Genomic DNA, 20,530 nt, shown 5'->3' with positions numbered 1-20,530 from the left:
GATTCTGGGAAAGCCATATGGCATTCCCTTTAGGATTCTATTCCTGCTGTGCAGAGCTCTTCATAATCAAATATTACGCACAAGGATAATTGTATCCCCTGTGCAAATACACAATTTCTTTCCGCAGTGAAAATATTTTTCCTTTTTGAGAAATGTCTTCCTCTTTACCACCACCAAATCTGTCGGTTACCCATTCACCTCACTCTCCCGATAGGGATTGAAACCAACCATTGAGTGAAGTGAGAACACATCCTATGTGTTTCTGGGTCTTCAGAAACTTTCAAGGCTACCCATTTAATGAAACTCCAGTTTTTCTAACTTTTGAATGGAATTTATGGGTGTGGAGATGTCCGCGTACTTAAATGGGCTTACACCTTCCTGGAATCCTTTTGTAAATCCTTGACAAGCATAAAACAGGTAAATATGGCCATAAACATATGTTCACAAACAAATAATCTTTTGTGAATAGGAGCAACTCCATTGGAATTAGCATATATTTTCTCTACTGCTGACCAATTATTGCTTTAATTCATGTGCTTGTACATCAGGTATGTGCTGCATCCACACAGTTTTATTAAAAGCTCAGATAACATTTGTTACCGATTACTTTTGATGTGTTTAAATTGGCAATGTTGCATGCGATTTATTGCTGAGACTTGTATGCGTATATGTAGTTTTGGCCTTTACATGTTTTTAGATCCTTTTTAATTAATATTGAGGAAAAAACTTCTACCATCCACATCTACACCCACTGTCCTTGCATTCTTAATGTGAATAACTATATATACAGAGATCAGTGCTGATCAACACCCATGTTTCCATTGAACAATTTAATTCATTTTGGGAATGATAATCTTGATGGAAGCAATCAACTAGATTACACAGGCATTTATATGAAATAGCAAAAGAGGATTTAATATGGTATCCCTCATGACTTGGACCAATCTGGTTGCCTTAACAGTTACTGTGACATGGATTTTTACCCTCTCGTTGTGCTCTTTGTCTCTCATCTGAGTTTTGTTTATTTTAATGACTGCTTTTTCCCTCCTGAAGATGGCCCTGAGCTCTTACGGCCTTGTGTGGACTCTGCAGTGTTGACGACAGCTGGTAAATCAAGTGCTACTCCAGTAATTGGTGCATCTCTAGCCGCTGTGTCTTTACCTGGCAAAGCAAGAAGTGTTGCATCGTTTACCAGTCAGTATAGCTACAGTAGCACCATAGTTCACGTTGGGGAAAAGAAGCTGCATAATGAATTAGGTACTCTTCTATTCATTAAATTGTGAGAGGTTCAGAGGACATTGATTATTTTCTAGAGTATCCATTAGGGTTCTTAGGTCATTTTTAATGGTTAAAAGAGGTTTTTTACCTTTAATTTGTTACCAAGTATTCTATGTAATTGCAGATATTGTGAAGGTGTGATTTGCTTTCATAAGGTGCTAATAGGCATTTATTTTTTGTTTTCAGTTAACAACATATGTAGAGAACTACTAGTCAGACCAGCATATGGACCACTTTGAGAAACTTGATTTGAAGGCCTACCTAAATTTGTGAAAGCAGAGTAGGCAAAACAGAGTATTAGCGAGAAGCAAAATACCTTATCAAGCAAGAGTCAAGACGCTTTTCACCAAGGGATCAGGAGCAGGGAATCACTGTACAACTGTACATACAGCCATTATAACTCAATTTGACAGGACAATCAGGACCAAACATCAGTCACTTAGCTATTAGCCTGTTAATCATGTGGATGTCTAGACCCTCTAACAGGAAAAACATCAACTCAGTGCTAAATTTGAGTCAGTGGTTTCCAGTGCTCAACACCGATACTTAATCATGAACATCGGGGCTTATAGCGTGAGCTTGACCCCAAGGTAGTGGGGCATGGACACATTCCTTTTTGGTAGGCACAGGAGTTCTTTTTTGGGTAGTACTTACAGGAGGAATGGGATGGTGCACGTTGCCTCCTAACGAGAGGCCCCGTACCTTTTTATTTTTTTATTTTGACTAATTAGCCACTGTGTCAACTTGATCTAGACATGGCGTATCCTCCTTAGCAGCTCACTTCACTGGCTGGGCGCTCCCAGCCATGAGGGCTTCTCAGTTATATTAACATCGACTGCTTGCGTGGCTAAAGAGGGCGGGTTGAATCAGAAGAAGAACGTCCTAAGGTGAAGCCAAGCATCAGACAGTAACATATGTTAAGGATGGTCCACCCTCACATTGACTTTAATTGTAAAACGAACGGATTGTGTAACTGACAACTACTTATACTGAGGCTTCCCTTTTTTAATGCCTCAAAAATGTGTTTAATGTCTACATAACACATGCCTTCACACAATATTGTGTGTTCTTTTGAAAAGCTTTCCCAATCACATGAACACAGGGGCTAAATGTACGCAGAAATCTGATGGCAGAATTGATTAGACAGACCACAATATGCCACCCACTGCAATGGGCTACAATTAATAGGGATGGTGGCCTGCAAGGAACAGCAGATACCCATCCCAGTGATTGCATTCCAGTACCAAAAACGTTTTTTTGTAAGGAACCAGGGCTTCTTAAAAAAACAAATGTTTTCTGTTTTGAAAAACTTCAGAGAGAGCATGTAGTGTTCCACTGTGCCACTGTCTACTCCCCAAAGCTGCCACCACAACTCTAAAAGCGGAAGGGGTCCAAAGGGGAAAGGACTCCTAACCTTTGCAAATCAGTTACCACCCCAACTTGGGAATCCCTAACAGATCAATGGCTGGCAACTGGTGTTATGGTTGCAAACTGCTGATACATAGCATACAGACACACGCTCTGGGAAGAATGGCCACTGCATGCTCTTTCCAAATTGCAATCCGTTATAAGTCGCAAATATTTTTGAACATAAGTGAATAAGTGAGTTAGTGGTTGCAAAGCTTACATCTGGATAATAGTTGCCCACAGAGAAAGGTTTTTTACAGGTGTGTTGACATATTTTTCAGGGAGCAGACTTTTTTTTAAAACTATTTTTGTTTGAAGCTCTGTTCTTTTAAGAATAAATAAAGGACAAAATTGATAGTGTTTTCCATATTGTGTGAGTGTCATTAATAAATCAATACCATAAATATGTTCATAGAAACTCCAGGCACACAATACTTAATTCATCACCGATTGGAGACCATTTGTTTAATTTTTCCTTTGCTGCTAAGATCAGCATTTCTTCTGTTCATATGCCACAGAACTCGAATCTGTCCTAAATTTGGTGTTATTAAGAAAATAATCTTGGTTCATTGCGCACTACAGCCATGTGTACAAAATGGCTGCCACCAGTAGAGTTGTTCTATCATACTGTCCTATGGGGAGGAAATTCCACTGCTGTGTCCTTCTCCTGATATTGCATTTCTTCTAGAAATCCAATAATTTCCATTGGTGTCCAGCATTAAATCAAGCCCTCAAATCCCGTTTGAAATATGTACTGCAGTGTTGTACTCGCAAATGCTCCTCACATGTAATGTCTTGTACAAATCTGATGTAATATCAACTTTAAGCATTTTGTATGTTAGTTATTCCCTGCTGTGTCCCTGGCTGAAAACATTCTGACATGTGACTTGGTAGTTTACATGGAAAATATTGTATTCATTCGTAGCACAGCAAGCATTATATAGAAAGGTACAACAAATATTGTTACAGTCACAGATCCAATATCATGAGTCATTGAATCTCTCTCGCTATTAACTTAGCTACCACATGGCAGACAATTATTAGTCGCTCTAGAATGTCAAAGAAAAGGGGCGATTTAAGAATATAAAAGTAATTAAGAATGTTTGACACATTTAAATAACATAAAATTACATAATTTCAAGAACATATCACTTATTAAATGAAAAAATGTTGTAAGCAAAGGAATGTTTGAACTTTACTATTTCTAAATACAAGTGGCTAACTGCTTTCTTCCATGTAAAAGGAAAATGAAAATACATTGTTTTACTATCATGAATAATGGATTATAGAGGATATATGGAAATTAATATCCCTTGAAATAATTAATTTACAAAGGGGTATTCTGCTAGATAGTTTGGAAAGATAGTTGTCCCATAATTCAAAATAAAACATGTTTTTTTTTGTCATTAACGCTACATGTTCTTCCGTTTGCTTTTAAGAAAACAATGATGGTGGATCTGTTGTGGACAACAGGTCGCCACTCCATGCTCCCTCCAACACATCTGCAAACCTAGAGAAGGATGTTTTCAAGAAGAAGGGCCTGACCAAGGAGGCCTTGGCAGAGCATACTCAAAAGGAAGAGCACAGCTTTTTGAGAGACTTTAAAGCTACGAGACGAATCGGTTTCTTTGAAAAACGCTACAATAATTGCTTAGATGGTCAGAATCGAAGACATGCAGGTAGGCGTTTTGGACATGTATTCTAAATACGAGACGGTGCTATATTTTCTGAAGAAATCACACCTCACACTGCATTGTCGTCCAAGATATCCACAAGTCCTCATGCTGCCAAGTGAGTATTTATTTGAAAGAAAAAAAAAGACAACAAACAAAAGATAGTGTCATACTGCTGCCTTGTGAAATATGCTAATTTAGCACCAGACGTATCCACGCTCCTCAAGACAGTTGCACTATAGTCTCAGATGCAGTAGTTCCCCCCCCCCCCCCATTAGTTAGTGTTTATTAGCGTGTGCTAGGGTTACAGTGGCAGATTATAGAAGCATTTCATTTTTATCATTTGAATTATTCAAGTGAAATAATGTTGGCTGGGACTAGGGTTGCAAAGGACGGTTCTTAGGTAACAAATGGCTGGAAACTTCACTAGGATTAAATTCCTTGTTTTCACACAGCAAGAAGTCAAGTGAGGCTGTAGGCAGGGGTCAAAGGAGAACAAAAGAAAGTTGGATAATATGATGTAATGTGATAGGTAAGGCATTATGTAGCTATGACTTCACCATTACTTGGTGAATAGAAGAAATTATTAAGGATAATTGCCCCATTCTGGTGGACAGAAGGAAAAATATCATATTTCATTACTGTACACTAATATGTTACTTGCCACAATCTGGTATCTTTTGAATTAAATCTGACAGTATTTGGCTGATTTTATTGCAATAATTGCAGTGGTATTTCACTGGCAAGGATTAATATTTCACAAATTCCTTTGCAATAAAGATGTCATGCAAGGAGGATCTTAGATTTAGGGGGTGATAAAGATGTCATTCCGCAACTGTTCCGACAGAGTCGGTTCCGGAGTCCTTTTCGACCGAGTAGGGTTGTGTGAGTCTGACCGACCGATTACGATGCTTCCCAACATTGTTCGGTCAGACTCGCATTGACTTCAATGGGAGTCAGTGTTCCAAACGAGAACACAGGCTCCCATTGACAAAAAGGGGTAGTTGGGGCAAACCTTGCACCCTGTGGCGGGCACCCCATGGTGCCTGCCACATTGTGCACGATTGGAAAGAGTGGTCCCTTGGGTACCCATCGGGCCCAAACGGATGCCTCCAGGTGAAAAGGGGCTTGCTAGGGGCCCCCAAAGAGAGATTCCAACAACCTTTCCATGTCGAGCCGACCAAATCGCAACGGATGTCCGAATCGGTCATAGTAATCACTCCCTCTGAAACTGTGTCCATAGAGCTGTATGATTCGGCTCCAAAGACTCGGGCTGTCTGAATGCTTTTCTGAACCACACAGATAGACTGAACAGATTCCGTGCATCGTAATCGGCTGTTGGGAAATGTGTACGATTCGGTCGGAAACAAGTAGTTCTGATTTAGATTCTGAGATACCGAATAGCATTCGGAGCCTTTCCGAACGACATCTTAATTGGCCCCTTAGTCTGAATTTCTTCTCTCTTGCTTGCTAGTCTCCAATAAAGCTATTGAATTTAGATAGTGACAACATGAAACTGCTCTCCAAACTTCACCATTGCTATTTCTTTAATATGCATACCAGACAAAACATTCATGTTGAGAGACCATTGTTTGTTGAAAATTGCAGGTGCAGCCTATAAATTTGAGTTGAAACATTTCCCATTTTGTAATTGAACCACACTGTTGTCTTTCACTCAGATTATTGGCATCACCCCTTTAGTGGATTTGAATAAAAAAAAAATATATGTTTGTGAAAGATGAACATTGTCATTGAAATCAAGGCATATTATTAGCTCTGTCTTGTTGGCGGCAGCTATAAACATCTCTGACTTTTAGAGAAAGACTCTGCCTTTCAACAAACAAAACAAAGCCTATTTCTTCTAAATCTCTGCCTTTTTAACTACATAATTAGATGTGTTTTTTTAAATGATGATATATTTTCAATATCAACTTTTATAAAACAAAGACGGATTTCCTGATATGTGCACCAAAATGAATCGTACAAAAACATGTCTATAAATTGCCATTTTAGGATGGGGGAGCTTTTATTGCACAAAATGAAGTGATATAAATAGCCATAATACACATAACTGTAAAATATGGGAACTGTGGGTACAGTTTAAACTCGTGAGTTAAGCATAGGTTTTCATTTTTGGCTTGAAGGTTTATACTTAGACCTGAGCATGACAGGTTTCATTTCTGAGTTTAGGTTTAGGCCCAGAGGGCTAGATTACATTTAGTAATTTAGATGTTTGCTTGCAGATAGGAGTTTTTTAGACTTACCAGGTTAGACTGAAGGTCTATTGGCTTGTTTAGGATTAGGAATTGATGAATTCTTATTTAGACTTGAAGAATTAGGCTCAAGTTTTATTTGTAGAACATTATTCTTAAACTTTTAGCTTTAGAATAATGGTGCAATTTTAGGGGATTGTGCGTTGAAAACTAGTCCTGGTTCATAAATAGTCTTCAAGTGTTTGAAGGAGGCTTTGAGTTTTCGTATTAGGTTTTCTGTATTGTGTACAATTAGTGTGATGTAGGTATTGACTTAGTTTTATGATCTACAGCTTACTCACAAAGGTTTACCGATTGAGAAGACGGTGTTTCAGCCCATGGCTTAAGGTTATGGTCAGACTTAGGGCCCTACACTTAAGGGTGTAACATGTGACCGTAGCTATGTGGCTAGTTTAACAATGAAGTAGGGTATATAAATGGATATAGCTGATGAAAGCATGAAAAGAGAGTTATCATGATTTGATGCCTTTTAATGGTAGGGTGGATAAATGTGTTGATTTGTGAAACTTCAGAGAATTAGGACAAGGATGAGCAAGAAGAGTTGGGGTGCAAGAGCTAGCTTAAAGAAATAAAGGCTGAGCAGATAGATGCCTAATTTATGACAGAGGGTGACCTGACAGAGAGGTAAGGTAGGGACAGGAAGAAATATGTTAGAAGATCAGATGCATGCTCATGAAGAAGTACATAAGAATTTGAAGAAACTGGCCTAAAGATGTATACATGAATAATGGCGGGGTATGTGTTAATGTGCACTTGGAAATGGTTGCATTTAACTGTGTAGCCTCTTCCTTGATGTCAGTCCCTCCGAGAATGAAAGTCTGTGTCTCTGAGATATGCACGTTTGAGGTATTGATTCATTCCTAGTCCCTCAGTCACTTGACTGCGAGACTCTACTATTTTAAGGGAGAACCTCTTAATGTGTGGGGCCTTGAGTCTAAAAACCTTTAGTGTGACTATTGAAGAGTGGTGTAAAACAAATTGGTACTTTCTCATTGAGGTGTAGTTACTGAAACTTCTAAACAATTTTATTCTGCTTGTTTCAGGTATTCGTTTTCCTAAAGTCTGCATTCCTGGAATGGAGCAATCTTGGAAGAGAGTCCCTAGAAACCGGAAGAACAAGTCAAAATGTTTCAGGCCACATGAGTCCTCGGACAGTACAAATTCTGATGAGCAGCCTCATAGGACCCCGCTGATAGGGGCAAACAATACAGCTTGGTCACATTCTGAAACCTCCCATTCCAGTTACCCACATGCTACGTTCCCAAATGCAATGTCAGCGCATCCAGTGTCTGTTTTCACAACCGGAAATCATTCTCAAGTCTATGATTCTTCTGTGACTGGCATTAGTGAACTACAGGATTCAATTAATATTAATTCCACCATGCAACCATCACCGTCCTATGCACATCTGGTAACCCCAGTGGTGGCTGTTGTCCTCCCAAACTATGCATTTCCACAAATAAGCAATAAAATGTCCCCGGTCGGTTTCTTTGGTGTTCCTACTTTTTCCACCCATGGATCTTTTCCCCCACCACCAAGTGTTTATACAGCATCAGCTCCATTTGCTGCCCAGCCCTTTATCCCTCAGGAAGCAATGTTCTCATCACATTCCAGCCTTTTTAACTCATCAAGTGAGCGTAAACTGCAGCTTTTGAGTGAAGAACAAAGTGGGCGCAGCTCAGCTCCACAGATAAACTTTTCACAAGATCCAGCTTCTCCTTTTTACCAGTCAAGGTGCAGTTCCCCTCTGCAGCTAAACCTTCTGCAGTTAGAAGATGCACTCAAGAATGCTGAACAGTCAGATATAGTATTTACCTCTTGCTCCACAAAAGTGCCTGACTGTTGTGGAGAGCGAGTAACAGACAACACCCTTATTTCCAATGACAAGAACAGAGAAGATCCCAAAAATGTAAGCAGAAGAGTAAAATATACTTTTGAATGTGTTTAATTATGGACTTGGAGTGAGATGTTGATGAGTGTGGTAACAATTATTGCTGCCGGAGTTAGAACTGCTAATTAGAGTTAAGCAAATAGGGGATGTTGAGTCCATTATAATGCCTCTGCCTTTACTATCTCCTCCATGATGCGGAGGACTGTGCTATGGTGGCCCTGTCAAGCAGATCTAAAGTGGTTTAGCCACCAACACATCTGGCTGAGTTACCTGTGTTAGAAATGGTACAGAAAGGGAGGAAGCCTTTCATTGAAAAGGTAAATAGAGTGCTCTTAATTTGCTTGAAATGAACTCTACCCACTCTCTCCCCCCCACCAGCATGTTTAGAAGAATGCACACATGGGCACTGACAATGTGCCCCCTCTTTGGGGTTAGGTTTCCAGGGCACACACATACTGGTGAAAAACCCACAATGAGTCACTACTTTGTGGGGTTTTTGGTCTCAGTTTCCACCTGCCACTTATCACACAAAACTTGGAATTTCCTCGTTTTATCAAAGAAACTTCATTTGCCAAAGCAAAAAGGTCTTAAAATGCATATTTTCCTCTGATGTGGTAAATCTGTCACAATGGTGGATGGACTCTGTATCAAAGAAAGTATGAATTAGGCCCTTAGTCTCTATGGCAGGGGCACACGTTTGAAAATCCAGGAAACTTACCTGCTTTTTTCATAAAACAGAACGTGAGCATTGGGGTGGACTGCAAACACTCAATTGTGTTGGTGTAGAGTCCTCCCACATGTTAGTTGAGGGCCAGGTCAGAGATGTCTCAATGGATGAGGAAGAGGTGTGTTTATAGTATTTTCCAAAATGTCATGACATTGGGCACAGTTTGCATCTCAGCTGGTAGGGAGTTCCAAGGAGATGAGGCAGCTCCAGAAAGAGTTTGGTGGAGAGCTTGATCAGTATTACCCTGGGGTGATTTGAGATTTAGTATGGTTCTGCTTCTCAAACATCTTTGATCTCCAGATATGATGTGAAAACTGGCATGATAAGGAGGATGGCTCATATGTCTGACTAAATACCTGAGTCGAATGAGTTCAAATGTTAGCCTCCCTTAAATGAGAACTAGTGGAGATTGTTAATGATGGATGTAATTTGGTTGAAATTTCTTTTCTTTTTTTGTCCCCACATTTGCATCAGGTTCACCTTCAACAAGTTATTTTATACAATTCCTGCATTTATATAGGAAGGAAAGCGAATCCTGCCCACAGCTTCACTCCAGCGCTCTTCTACCATGGTAATCAATAAGCCGGTATTGAAGTGCCTCGTGAGCCATATGGGCGTAATCATAGGACATATCTTCTTTCGCCTAACCCTCTACTTCCAACCATCTTATCAAAGGTAGCCAAAATGTACATCTCTTTTTCCCCAGGCCTGCTGCATCCAATCTTGCAGTGCATTTTATGGATTGTAGCCAGAGGTGGGTGATCACTAACCCACTTTTTATAGATCTCCCTACATGCCAATAACATTGAATAAAACAATAATTTTGTCTGGTCTCTATTACCTCCGGGTTGGCACATCTGATATCCCAAAAAAGACTAGAGGTAGGCTTACCTGAATTTGTATTTTAAGAATGTTGGATAAAGTCTTACTCACGTCTTCCTAAAATATTTGCACTCCTGTGAATTCTGCAAGCATACAGTAAGAGAAAAGTTCCCTCCTAGGCCACAGTTATTCCAAATATGTATGTATCGTATTCTTCATATAAAAGTGACAAATATGCACCAACCACATTTTTTTCATTTTTTTCAAAAAATATATATCATTTATTTTTTTAGGTTATACTTTAAAGTATTAGCATTGCTCTCACAAATACAGTACAAAATTCATTATTTGAAAACACAGGAAAAAGCTAAATCACAAAATCCATATAACAAAAGTGAATTATTAACACAATATATACAACAAGAAAAAAGAATCACTATTTACAAAGACATTACACAAAAAAAGAATTTTTTTCGTATACAAAAAAGAAGAAACAATTCATGTGTCCCAAAAGGTTCTCACCCACACAAGCAACTGACACACTCATGCATACACATTCACATATACTACAATTGTAAAAAAGGCAGCTGGGTACTAGTGGACAGGGAGCCCCCTGTCACTAGGACGGTCTCAACCAAATTATTGAGACCCGCACTCTGGTAGTCGACACGCGTTTCGGCGGCTCTAGGCCACCTTCCTCAGGACCTTTTTCCAGACGAACTGCAACCCAGTGAGACCCAAGGGAACCTAAAAAATATAATAACAGTGGTTGTAGGCGCTGCCACCAAGCAAAATTGCAAGAACCCACAAACTATTAGCAAGATAAAAGATGATTGTTGACACCAAACCCAACTTAGTGACGCACCATTGTCAAACTCCGCACCAGAATACATTTAATGTCAATCTAACAACGAGGTGATGCCACAAATCATGAGGGTCTTGTCATATATCAGACCCTAATGCACATATATCAAGACCTGTTCACAAAATCCACAGTGGCAAAAGATAGCAAAGAAGAGATGGTAAAAACTCACACCGTAAGATCTTGGTGTATATTCTAGTAAGTGGCTGTACCAAAGGTAGGAAGACTCTCTTTCTATTCATTCCCTATAACAATGAGAGAATCAGGGACGTTTTATTAAAAATCACAGTCCAATAGTCACTATACATGTGACTCATGTGTGCCCCAACCAAGGGCCATACCTTACCTCATTGTCCAAACATGGTTGTCTCTCCAAGAATACCAAATTGATGTAAACCTGATGTCGCACAATTATGGGGCTTGGTCCGTGGATTACTGAGATGAACTACACCAAAATGAAAAAGAAAAGATAAAAAGTGGACCGTTAACGGTCTCTATATAAAATCAAACAACAATTCTGCAAACATATGCATATCATCTGCTTTACTTAGCCCACATTTTTCACAGGCTACCACTCCACCTTTACCAATCTTCAACAGCCTGAGTGGAGTTGCGTATTCCTTATGGAGTTAAAAAAGATAATTCCTACTTAAATCGGCAGGTTTACTCACACTATAACTGAATGATACTTTCCATAACTTTCAGGTGTAATGGCTGGGGAAAAAAGTAGCCTTGTATGCCAACGATCTTATGATTTATACATCAGATTTACAGGCTACACTTCCATTAATTGATAAGTTGACTACAGATTTTGGCAAGGTAGCCAGTTATGATGTTAATAATGATAACACATAGATAATGACCTGGAATATTAAGGGAGGAAATGAGAAGGTTAAGAACGAGATCAGATATCTAGGGGTTAGAATAACTCAGTATATTGTGAGACTCCTGCAGGAGAATTTCATAAAGATTAAGAAAGAGGTTTGTAACTTGATGCCGGGCTGTCTTCGCGTACCTTCAACTATTTTTGGTAGAGTTAATCTGGTGAAAATGTTTTTTCTCCCAAAGTTTACCATTCCATTCTCTGCAATACCGTTACCCTTCAAGACTGAGTGGTTGGATAAACTACAAGGAAAGATAGTCAGCATCATTTGGGCCACAAAAGGGTCACGTGTGGCATGGAAGAAACTAAGTAGATAAAAAGAGAAAGGCAGTCTAGCTCTTCCAGATCTACAATACTATGCTTGAGCGTTTTTTCTGAAGAATGGGAGAATGCTGCTGGATAGACTGCTCAGCTTAGAAATAGGCATAATGTTCAGTGCTGTGCTTAAAGACACAAGGGGGAGTGAATCTGGTTTTATGTATAAATATGCAGATTCTAGGAACTTCAAGAAGGTGATAATGGAAGTGTTGCAATGTATGGCGGAATTATATAACCACATTAAGAAAGGCCCAAAACCTGCAGCATTCCTGCCCCTATTTGGGAGTTTGGGAGTCCCCGGGCACCCCGGAATGGTCCAAGGACAAACTGGAGCTTCCACTAAAAGAAGCCAACATACAGAGATGGGAGCATTTAGTTAGTGAAGGAAAACTAATAACTTGCAAGGTGTGCCAGGAGTTAAACAAAAACAAGATTGCTAAATTTAAATACCTTCAAATACAGGGTTGGTTTCAGCCTCTAAGCACAAATATAGATGGATCAAATTAACTGCAAGAAAAACTGACTCTAGGTGTACAAAAGGCTAAAGAAATTTCAATGTGGTATTGGCTGATGATTGGTATGACCGAGGGGACCTTCACGTTGCCGCAAGAGCTGGAGGAAAAACACCTGCTGGAGCCCCAGATGGAAAGCTTGTGGTTGAAATTTCTTGTGGAGGAAAGAAGACAACCCATGGTGTGAAAAATTGCCCTGATTGGAGTCAGAAAGCCTTTTGGGATGCCAGCCAACCCAGCATTTCCAAATGCGTGTGCAGTGGTATTTAGTAAAGCTGATAAAAGGAATGCTTTGATCTTCTAAAGGCGAAGAAGCCGAAAGATGACTGATCTGGAAGTTCTATTTAGATGTGGCATACATGTTTTGACGGAGAAACCCAATTATTTGGCAGAGCTATGCAGTGAAGTGTCAAAACCATCTTCTTTGAGTTTGACAAGCGATTTGTAGTCCAACTTACTTATTTTGTTTCTTAGTCTCTGGGAGAATAGGATGAATTTGGTTTTGGAAGGATTCAGCTGCAAGAAGTTTAGACATCCAGGGCCTGATTCATGAGGGTAAACTTACACTTTTGGGAAAGTTTGCTGATTTTTTGGGAATGCACGAATGCATTTTATGAGTAGTATCTTTATGACTGCCTATCTATTTAGATGCGGAGTCTCCACCATGGGTGTGGAGACTCCACAGTCGGAAACATAGTACTCGTAAAATCAGGCTCTCAGTGCCAACGTTCGGCATGGGTGAGGTAGAGAATGTGTTAATCGGAATTTCTCTGAATGCATGAAATGTAGGCAGAACAAGTGGAAAACAGTGAGCATTGAGTTCTCTATGTTTGCAACTCGTACTGTTTGCATTTCATGCATTCATTCAGAGACATTCATTGTTACATGTGTTAACACCTCAAGCGCAAACATTGACACACAGCTGTTTGTGAGTAAGTGCAGCAATTTCTTGAGTTGGCCCATAATCTCCTTCTGTCCTGGATTCAGAAACTCTTTCCAAAGCAGTAACTCCCCAACTTTTTTAGGTGATACACTGCGGTCCCAGCCACTGCTCAGAGCCACCGCCAGACATGACTACTGAGGCCTTCATACAACACGGTAAAGTGTGCTGCTTTTCTTCAAGATCTGTGTTTTTCTTCCTGCCTCTTTTGAGTTTATATTTGTGTTCACAGTGAGACTACCAGAAGCAGGATATTTTGCATAGAAAACTCTGCAAGCCAGCCTGTCTATTTTAAGAGGAGTATCTCTCTGGGAGGAACTTTGCATTATCCCTATAATGTACAGCAGTGGGTACTTTATCCTATATATAAAGCTAACATTGTTTTTCTTAACCTTTTCATTTCCCTTACGATGTATACATGCATCATAAAACTTATATGCCAACCCTTGCTCCACTTGAAAAAAGGCCATGCGTAGTAGGGGTTAACTACACATTTGGGGTTGGGCGTAAGGGTTTATCACAGCCAGTCCACATTGCACACATCTTTAAGACACGTCCTCACATACAGCAAAGGCCATGCACGATGTGGTTGCACATCCTCCTTGTCCCAAGTTGTTTGAAATTGTAATTATACTGTGTGCATCAAACCAAGCACCTGCCACTCCCAAGGTGTGACCTGACGGTCAGACAGACTTCTAAAAACACACAAGTGGTAGTCACCGCAAAGTTAAAGTCCACTCATATATACGTCCACTCCAAGTTGCATGTAGTTAAGTACATCTTTATTTTCTTTTTTCATTGGTGATATAATAAAAACAGGACAGACAACGTATTTAAGTTCACCATGTCTGAACTTTGTCAGGGCAATTCTAGTAGTGCATGAAATAGGTTTAGTCTTCGCCCTTGTTAAGCTCGATCCGTTAAATACACCAGATCCTCATGTTTCCTGCTGATAAGGTTTATTCAGCCTGTAACATTACAGGCGAGATGTGCAGAGGTGCACCACGATATTTCAGTGCTTATTGACAGAAATAAAGGTGTCTTAGATGGAGGCCAATTAGGCAACCCGGGCTTAATTAACCTTATCAGCTGCAAACATGAGAATCCGGTGTAATTAAGGGATCAATCTTACAATGATTGAAGACTACACCTATTTGCTGCACTACCGCAATTTCCGTGATGAAGTTCACACAGGTCAGTCTTCTACCTGAGCCTCCTCCCGCTCTAAGGACTCCCCTAGAGTTAGATCCAAGGAGAAATGACATCAGAGGAAGAGACATTGCTCTCTTTTGATATTGAGAAGCATGATATCAAGGAGCATAGCGTTGAAGACTAGACACATACCTAGTTGCTAGCTGTCACCATGTACGACATCAGGACACTCGACGGTGAAAGAACCCAGATGGCCGCCATTGAGAACACAGTTGATGTCAAAAACACCAACTTCAACTGTAAGACCAAGGTTATCGACATTGAACCCACCTCCATCAACGGCAAAATGACCCCCTCAACATCCAGACTGCCTCTGCCTACGCTGGCAACACCGTCCACTTAAAAACCACTTCAGTCAACATCAAAATCATCTGAGTCGACACTGAAGCCACTTTCATTTACATCAAGACTTCCAACTTCAATGTCAAAGTCAGTACAGCCTCCAAAAGTGACATCTAGGGCAAAATATTTGCCACCATCTATGTAACTATCTTCTAAATAGTCACAGGAGCTTCGACCAGAGAGACCTGCCCCTCCAGGATCCGAATACTTCCAAACATATTCTCCATCAAGTCACATGCCAGATGGGGGCGTGGTCTGCAGCCTAAGATGGTTGTCACTTAAGCGACGAGCTCTGGGTTTACATCCGATCAATTATCCGGCTCTACCTACCTTGTCGGAAGGTTATTTAGGCGCTGATGAAATACCCTGATTGGCGGGCTGCCTCAGCAATGCTTTGTGGACGCCTGTGACCCCTCCGGAGTGGTCTTGTGGGTGGCGGCGATTCCCGGCCTTCCTGCGGCCCGCTGGGAGAGTGGAGCCGCGGACTGTCCTGTGGGCTGGCTGGGCTGCGGGTGCCTGCTCCTAGCCGCAGTGACAACTCAAGACCCTGGCTCTGGGCCCCGAGCCCTCACTAAAGCAGATTCCTTTGGTTGGTATCCTTCCCGGGCTTGCTGGGGAGCTCCAGGTTACTGCTGCTGCCCGGGAGGGTGGGTGACACACCGGCCCGTTAGTGCCGCTCTACCCGGGGCCCCTCCGAGAGGTCCCGGTTGATTACGGGACCGCATTGCCCCCCAAATCGGTGGCGGGTCCCTGACAGTTCCCGACTGTGCCCGCATTGATATACTGGCCAGAGGGGTGGATATGTGAGCTGGATTGGTGCCCCCTGCATCAGTGGTGAGAGCGAGGTGAGTGCTACTGATAGGTGCTGGGGCTTCCGTCCATCGCCCCCTGCGCCAGGCGGCATCTGAAGATCCCCCCAGACTACTGGTTGGACTTGCGGGGCACAGGCCACCGGGGTTGGTTGGTGGCCCCCCGCTTGCCTCCTACACTGGAATGAAGGCAAGGCTGCCACTGCATATCTGAGGGGGCCCCATTGCCCAATGTGGCCACGGTGGATTTCTGACTGGGCCGGTGGTGCCCAGTGCTGAGCTGGGGTTGGTGGTGAGCTGGGACTGGTAAGCGGCTGCAGTTGATGACCCGCCTTGGCGTAATGGCTGAAGGAGCACCGGGCTGCGCAGTGGACTGACTGGATTGCGTGGGCTTTGCACCACGGGAGTTGCATGATACCTTATTGACGCTGTTTCCTCTGCTCCCATTCCGGTGTGCAGGAGGGGCCCACTCTTACACGGGATATCGGCTGCCATACTCCGCCTGGGTACCCTGGGTTGCCCTTGTGATAGGGTTGTGTGGCTTGCCGGCCACTGACTTGTATTGCCGGCTAGTGATGGCTGCTTGTTTTCTGGCGAGGCTCTCTTCCGGCTGTGGCGAAATCTATGATATCTACTTACTGTTGCTAAGTGTTCCCTGCCTTGCTCCACCACGCCGCCGGCCATGGGCAGGGGAAAGCCTAGGGCGTCTACGAGGTCCAGGGAGAGCGGGATCTCTCTCTCCGAATTCGGGCCATTCCTCTGTCCTGTCCCAGAAAACGAAAGGAACTGTGTAGACCAACACTTCGGGGGACAAGCTGGACATGATCTTGCGGGTGATCCGCGATTCTCGTTCTGTGTTGGATGCTCAGTTGGGCATGATCTCAGTGGATCTCAACTTATTGAAGGATGATCATAAGAAACTTGTTGAGAGGGTTAAAACAACTGAGCAGAAGGTTGTTGGAAAGGCGATCCCAGGGGAGACAGAAGATGTCGGACTGCCCGCCCTGAGACCCCCCTTTCTCTATGGAAGAGGCCGAGCGCCGTAGGGAGGCCTCCTTGGCGAGGCTCCTCTCCTACAATCGTAACAGCGGAGCAATCACACTACCACAGACGGACACCACACGAAGGAATATTCTCAAGAATCTTTATATAAGAAATGAAGGCACGTTCTCGTAAGATGATAACACAGGAATCGGGGGATCCATAAAGTCTTGGCTTCGGGAAAAGGGGGGTAGCGGGACAGTCTTGGCACCAACTGGTGCGTGGATAGTTCAAGGGGTCAGGCCGCGACAGCGTCAGCGGGGCCTCGAACGTGGTTCAGTTCGGTCAGGCCGCGACAGCGTCAGCAGGGCCTCGAAGGTGGTTCAGTTCGGTCAGGCCGCGACAGCGTCAGCAGGGCCTCGAAGGTGGTTCAGTTCGGTCAGGCCGCGACAGCTTCAGCAGGGCCTCGAAGGTGGTTTCAGCTTGGTCAGGCCGTGACAGCGTCAGCAGGGCCTCGAAGGTGGTTTCAGCTTGGACAGGCCGCGACAGCGTCAGCAGGGCCTCGAAGGTGGTTTCAGCTTGGTCAGGCCGCAACGGCGTCAGCAGGGCCTCGAAGGTGGTTTCAGCTTGGTCAGGCCGCGACGGCGTCAGCAGGGCCTCGAAGGTTCCAGGTACATGAGTTCAGATCAGGATCAGCCGCGACAAAGTCAGCAGGGCTTCGACTCCAAGATACAACTGAAGTCCTAATCCAGGGCTGGCCCAGATATAGGACTGGAGTCCTTTGATGTCCGGACCCTCGCGCCTGGGGGTCAGAGGGGCCGGGATGAAGGTGTCCAGACACCCAGCAGGGGGGTGGAGCCAGCGCCCAGGGAGGCTGGAGGGCGATCGATACCAGGCGTCCGGGGACGGCTGGAGGCCCATCGAAACTCCTCTCCCCCGGGATCCGCCAAGTGGCCACTCTACCCCCTGGGAGGATCTTGGTGCCTCGATGTCGGGGCTTCGCTGGGGCCGGGGCCAGGGATGGCTGCGGCCACGTGCTCGGGACGTGATGGGCCCAAGATGGAGTCGGGCCGGAAATGGTGGCCTGGCATGGTCGCCAGTCCGGCAGTGTTGGAGAGCAGGGTCCGCCGAGGTCCCAGGGGGAAGAGCCGTGGGTTGCTAGGGGGGCTGCTCTCGTCGATGGTTCGGGTTCAGGGGGGTCGACGGAGGGCCGATGTCGTCCCGGGCCCGCCGTGTGGGAGGGGTAGGACCACGCCACGAGGCCGGGTCCAACACACGTCCCCTCCAGCTGAAGGCGGGGAGAGTCACCCATCTTCCTGGGGATTCTCCTCGTCGAGGCGGAAGAAGCGGGACAGGCCATCAGCGTTGGCGTGGTCGTTGCCAGGGCGATGCTCCACAGTGAAGTCCATCCCTTGGAGGGAGATGGACCATCGCAGCAGCTTTGGGCTTTCGCCACGCATCTGCATCAGCCACCGCAGGGGCCGGTGGTCAGTCTGGACCCGGAAGTGGGTGCCGAAGAGGTAGGGCCTGAGTTTCTTGAGGTCCCACACGACGGCGAAGGCCTCCCTCTCAATGGTGCTCCATCGCTGTTCTCTGGCCAGCAGCCGCCGGCTGATGAAGGCCACAGGATGGTCAATCCCCTCGGAGTCAATCTGAGATAGGACCGCCCCGATGCCGTGCTCCGAGGCGTCGGTCTGGACTACGAACTCCCGGCTGTAGTCAGGGGCTTGGAGCACAGGGGCGGTGCACATGGCTGTTTTCAACGTCTCGAAGGCCACCTGACATGCGGGTGTCCATTGTACTTTCTGTGGCCGGTTCTTCGAGGTCAGCTCAGTGAGGGGCCCCACAATGCTCCCATAGTTCTTTATGAAGCGCCGATAATATCCAGTGAGCCCCAGGAAGGCTCGGACGGCGGTCTGGGTGACCGGGGGCTCCCAGGCTACGATGGCGTCAATCTTGGGACGGAGGGGAGCCACGTGGCCGCTCCCCACTTCGTGTCCCAGGTAGGTCACGGACCCTTGACCTATTTGGCACTTGCTGGCTTTCAAAGTTAGTCCGGCCCGCCGGAGGGCCGTCAGGACCTCCCAGAGGTGCTTCAGGTGCTCGGCCCAGTGGAGGCTGTACACCGCAATGTCGTCTAGATAGGCGGCACTGAATTCTTCTAGCCCCGCCAGCACTTTGTTCACCAGTCTCTGGAAGGTGGCTGGGGCGTTTTTCATACCGAAGGGCATCACCTTGAATTGGAAGTGGCCATCGGGTGTTGAGAAGGCCGAACGCTCCTGGGCGCCAGGGGTGAGGCCGATCTGCCAGTACCCGGCTGTGAGGTCGAAGGTACTGAGGTACTTGGCGGCTCCCAGGCGGTCGATTAGTTCATCGGCCCGGGGGATGGGATGTGCGTCGGTTCTGGGAACAGCATTCAGTCCCCGGTAGTCGACACAAAACCTGAGTTCTGGAGGGGTGCCAGGTGCGGCGGCTTTGGGGACCAGGAGAACTGGGCTGGCCCAGGGACTGTCGGAGGGTTCGACCACCCCCAGGGCCAGCATTTTGGTAACTTCTGTCTGGATGCAGGCCCGAACTGGGTCGGGAACTCGGTAGGCCCGGTGTCGCACTGGCTGGCTGTCCCCGGTTTCGACATCGTGGACACACCACTGGGTAACCCCGGGGGTGAGGGAGAACAGGTCCGTGAATCGTCCCAACAGCTCTTGGCAGTCTCGGCGCTGTGCGGGGGTCAGGTCGGAGGAGAGAGAGATTCCTTCGACGGAGCCGTCCTTCTCAGCGCACCTTAGGAGGTCGGGCAGGGGCTCGGAGTCGTCTTCGGCCCCATCATCTGTAGCTAGCAGCAGGCTCAGTTCTGTGCGGGCAAAATGAGGCTTGAGCCGGTTGGCGTGCAGAACCCGGAGGGGGTTTCGGGGTGACTCCATGTCCACGAGATAGGTGACGGGGCTCTTGCGCTCGATCACTTTGAAGGGGCCCGACCATTTGTCCTGGAGGGCACAAGGTTCGACCGGGGACATGACCCAGACCTGCTGGCCCGGCTCGAACTCGATGGATGAAGAGTTCTGGTCATACCAGCGTTTCATGTCCTCCTGACTGGCCTCAAGGTTGGCCTCGGCAAGGGCCCGGAACTTCCGAGTCTGGCTTCGGAGGGTCAGGAGGTACCGGTAGACATCCGGCGGTGCGTTTTGGACTGTAGTTTCCCAGCCTTCTTTGACCAGGCTGAGGGGACCTCGGACAGGGTGCCCGTACAAGAGTTCAAAGGGGCTGAACCCCAGGGATTTCTGTGGTACCTCCCGATAGGCGAACAAGAGGCAGGGCAGCAGGATGTCCCATTTGCGGCGGAGGGGCTCTTCTAGGCCCTGGATCATCCCCTTGAGGGTTCGGTTAAACCGCTCCACCAGTCCATTCCCTTGGGGGTGATACGGGGTGGTGAACTTATACGTGACCCCGTACTGTTGCCACAGGGACCGCATATACTTCGATATAAAGTTTGTGCCCCGATCGCTCACGACTTCTCGGGGGAACCCCACTCTGGAAAAGATCCCCATCAGTGCTCGGCCCACCACGGGAGCCGTTATGGTTCGGAGGGGGATGGCTTCGGGA

The 20,530-nt window shown here is 45.3% G+C and overlaps 1 protein-coding gene across 1 annotated transcript in view; it reads left to right on the top strand.

The window, feature by feature from the left end:
- The window catches only part of LOC144792911 (period circadian protein homolog 2-like), a 385,755-nt gene that overhangs the window by 281,781 nt on the left and 83,444 nt on the right, over nt 1-20,530 (top strand). Inside the window, exons 17-18 of the mRNA XM_078668113.1 lie at nt 4,125-4,364; nt 7,675-8,540. Coding sequence (XP_078524239.1) covers nt 4,125-4,364; nt 7,675-8,540 — 1,106 coding nt within the window. The remainder of the gene's footprint in view (nt 1-4,124; nt 4,365-7,674; nt 8,541-20,530) is intronic.

The sequence above is a fragment of the Lissotriton helveticus genome, chromosome 11 (genome assembly GCF_964261635.1).
Source record: "Lissotriton helveticus chromosome 11, aLisHel1.1, whole genome shotgun sequence".
NCBI classification, from domain to species: Eukaryota; Metazoa; Chordata; class Amphibia; order Caudata; family Salamandridae; genus Lissotriton; species Lissotriton helveticus.
This window is presented reverse-complemented; position numbering and strand designations above follow the sequence as displayed.